The 3412-nt window shown below is 45.6% G+C and overlaps 1 protein-coding gene across 1 annotated transcript; it reads right to left on the bottom strand.

Moving 5' to 3' along the window:
• Positions 1–406: 406 nt before the first annotated feature.
• Positions 407–2100, bottom strand: LOC138953254 (uncharacterized). The gene is made up of 2 exons (XM_070325053.1): positions 2085–2100; positions 407–1542 (listed from the first exon to the last, which is right to left on the bottom strand). Exons 1-2 carry the CDS (start codon positions 2098–2100, stop codon positions 407–409), a joined length of 1152 nt encoding a protein of 383 aa, XP_070181154.1.
• Positions 2101–3412: the final 1312 nt, after the last annotated feature.

Genomic DNA, 3412 nt, shown 5'->3' with positions numbered 1-3412 from the left:
CTTCATTGCAGATTTTGTCTGTCCACCATATCTTAAAAATGCGCCTCAGACAGGTGTTGGTGAATGTCTGAATCTTCTGCTGCGTCACCTTGGTCATGCTCCACATCTTAGAACCGTAGAGCAAGGCCGATTTGACATTCGAGATGAAGAGGCGCAACTTCGCGGTTGTGTTGATTTCTCCAGAGGCCCAGATGTCGAAGACTGCTCGTGCCTTGCCAGTCCTGGCGATGACATCTCTGTCAGTGCCCCCTTGTCTATCGATCACACTTCCCAGATAAACAAAGGATTCGACCTTTCTGATTGACTCCCCACATACTGTCATCTGGAGTGTTGGCCGTGGTGTTGATCTACATGAGTTCGGGTTTCCTCTTGTTGATCTTGAGCGCTGTCCTAACTGATGTTGTTGCTAGGCGAGTAGTTGTAGTTGTATGAGAGTAGCGCCTGGTCGTCTTGCAACGAAGTCGAGGTCATCTAGGTGTGTGAGAGTAGCGCCTGGTCGTCTTGCAACAAAGTCGAGGTCATCTAGGTGTGTGAGAGTAGCGCCTGGTCGTCTTGCAACGAAGTCGAGGTCATCTAGGTGTGTGAGGGTAGCGCCTGGTCGTCTTGCAACGAAGTCGAGGTCATCTAGGTGTGTGAGGGTAGCGCCTGGTCGTCTTGCAACGAAGTCGAGGTCATCTAGGTGTGTGAGAGTAGCGCCTGGTTGTCTTGCAACAAAGTCGAGGTCATCTAGGTGTGTGAGAGTAGCGCCTGGTCGTCTTGCAACAAAGTCGAGGTCATCTAGGTGTGTGAGAGTAGCGCCTGGTCGTCTTGCAACGAAGTCGAGGTCATCTAGGTGTGTGAGAGTAGCGCCTGGTCGTCTTGCAACGAAGTCGAGGTCATCTAGTTGTGTGAGAGTAGCGCCTGGTCGTCTTGCAACGAAGTCGAGGTCATCTAGTTGTGTGAGAGTAGCGCCTGGTCGTCTTGCAACGAAGTCGAGGTCATCTAGTTGTGTGAGAGTAGCGCCTGGTCGTCTTGCAACGAAGTCGAGGTCATCTAGTTGTGTGAGAGTAGCGCCTGGTCGTCTTGCAACGAAGTCGAGGTCATCTAGTTGTGTGAGAGTAGCGCCTGGTCGTCTTGCAACAAAGTCGAGGTCATCTAGTTGTGTGAGAGTAGCGCCTGGTCGTCTTGCAACAAAGTCGAGGTCATCTAGTTGTGTGAGAGTAGCGCCTGGTCGTCTTGCAACGAAGTCGAGGTCATCTAGTTGTGTGAGAGTAGCGCCTGGTCGTCTTGCAACGAAGTCGAGGTCATCTAGTTGTGTGAGAGTAGCGCCTGGTCGTCTTGCAACGAAGTCGAGGTCATCTAGTTGTGTGAGAGTAGCGCCTGGTCGTCTTGCAACAAAGTCGAGGTCATCTAGTTGTGTGAGAGTAGCGCCTGGTCGTCTTGCAACAAAGTCGAGGTCATCTAGTTGTGTGAAAGTAGCGCCTGGTCGTCTTGCAACGAAGTCGAGGTCATCTAGTTGTGTGAGAGTAGCGCCTGGTCGTCTTGCAACGAAGTCGAGGTCATCTAGTTGTGTGCAGAGTGTTTACTATGTTCCATTGTTCCTGCCTGCTGTGGTGGTCTTCATGATCCAGTCAATGACTAGGGGAAAGAGGGCAGGCGACAGTAGACACCCCTGGCGGACTCCAGTTTTAGCATCAATTCAACAAAGGAAGGATCACGAGAATGATAGAAAGAATGTCGGACAAAAAAAGAAAGAAAGAAAGAACCAAACGAAATAAATAAATAAAGAAAGAAAAACAAATAAAAAAAGAAAGAAAACATATTTGACCCTTGTAGAACAGCACTTATTATAATTGATTGTATGTTGTATTGAATATGTTTTTATCCGTCATATCCACTCTATTGTCATCTGACTTCTATGCATTGCATGACAAATTGTAAAATTGCCTGAATAAAACATCTTTGAAGAAAAAAAAAACAAAAAAAAAAACCACACATTCATAGTGACACGTCATTGACACATGAAATGAAATGAAGTTCCTTCTTCGTCGCTGTCTGGTGTTATCCCTTTAAATTCCCACAATTACGACCACTTCATTAATTACTCGTAAGCAACTCCATCGCTGATAATTGTAGCGACCGCATTGACAACCGAGGGTCTAGTTAAGTAAAACACCCGGCTGTCGCATTTGCCATTTCTTTTGTCTACTGGCTGATTAAGCATTGCGTGTTTAGAATGTGCTTACTTAGTGTCTGAGACTGAATACGTTTTCTTGTTCTCACTTTTATCCACATTTTAGCGCTGAGGCAGAAAATAGTTTCTGCAATTTTGTTCTCTGGGATTAACAGCTAGTATTACCTCAAGAAAGGCGTGTTTGTACATGGTAGGCTACACAACTAATTTTTACACAGACTGCACTTTAATAAACCCAAAGAGTGGCTTACATCATTTCTGATTATGAGCCAGACGCCTTGACAGAACAGATAACGTCTTTTGTTTGGCCATGTTTTGTTCCCATGGTTACAGCTTGTTGCCAGGGAAACGAAGTGCACAACATTATCCAGCAAGAGAAAGCCAAACAATTGTGTACATACATTCTCGTGCAGAAATTGTCAAGGGCAAAACAAGTAAAAGGTTATTCAAAACACAAAATCGCTAATGACCGTGTTGATTTTGTCGTTTCACGGAAGACAGAAAAGCTGTTTTGTTCACCGAGAAATATCACGAGTTGATTGCACAGCATTATTTCAACGCCTATGGGAATGGCGGAAACGAAGGAGTGTTTAAAGGCGCCATCCTTCTCGCGAAATCGATCATGTTCTCCACCTCAGATTTGACACCCATGGGATCAGAGCCTCCTTCCTCCTAAACACATAGCAACAAACAACAGTCAGGCTGCTCTCTGGCTCTGCGCACAGTGGGTATTTTGGGCTCAATTTATTTTGTATGTGATTTCGTCGTTGTCAATCTGCAAAGTCAAAGCCATGCTCAGTCCTTCTCGAGATCTCACCGTCTCAGATCTTGCCAGGGATAAGACCGTCCCTTCGCTTGGTCATAGACCAAATTTCACTGCCCTGACTGCTAGCTGTGGCGAGTTGTATTTTATTTTTATTTTTATAGATGAATTAATGTTTTAAAAAGACGCTAGAGGTCATTCATTCAGAAAAATGCCCACTGCTCACAGAGAGCCCCCAGGCTGTTAATTTTTAAGTGGAGGGATCGTCTTACCCCATATCAAATACTGGCCAAATCTGAGACGGTGAGTTGAAGAGTTTACACGGAAAGGAGTGTGCCTTTTATAACAACAACAGCAGCAGCAGCAGCAGCAGCAGCAGCAGCAGCAGCAGCAACAACAACAACAACAACAAAAACAAGTCGCGTAAGGCGAAAATACAACATTTAGTCAAGTAGCTGTCGAACTCACAGAATGAA

The sequence above is a fragment of the Littorina saxatilis genome, linkage group LG17 (genome assembly GCF_037325665.1).
Source record: "Littorina saxatilis isolate snail1 linkage group LG17, US_GU_Lsax_2.0, whole genome shotgun sequence".
In the NCBI taxonomy this organism is placed as follows: domain Eukaryota; kingdom Metazoa; phylum Mollusca; class Gastropoda; order Littorinimorpha; family Littorinidae; genus Littorina; species Littorina saxatilis.
Note: the sequence above shows the minus strand (reverse complement) of the source record. Positions and strands in the feature narration are given on the sequence as shown.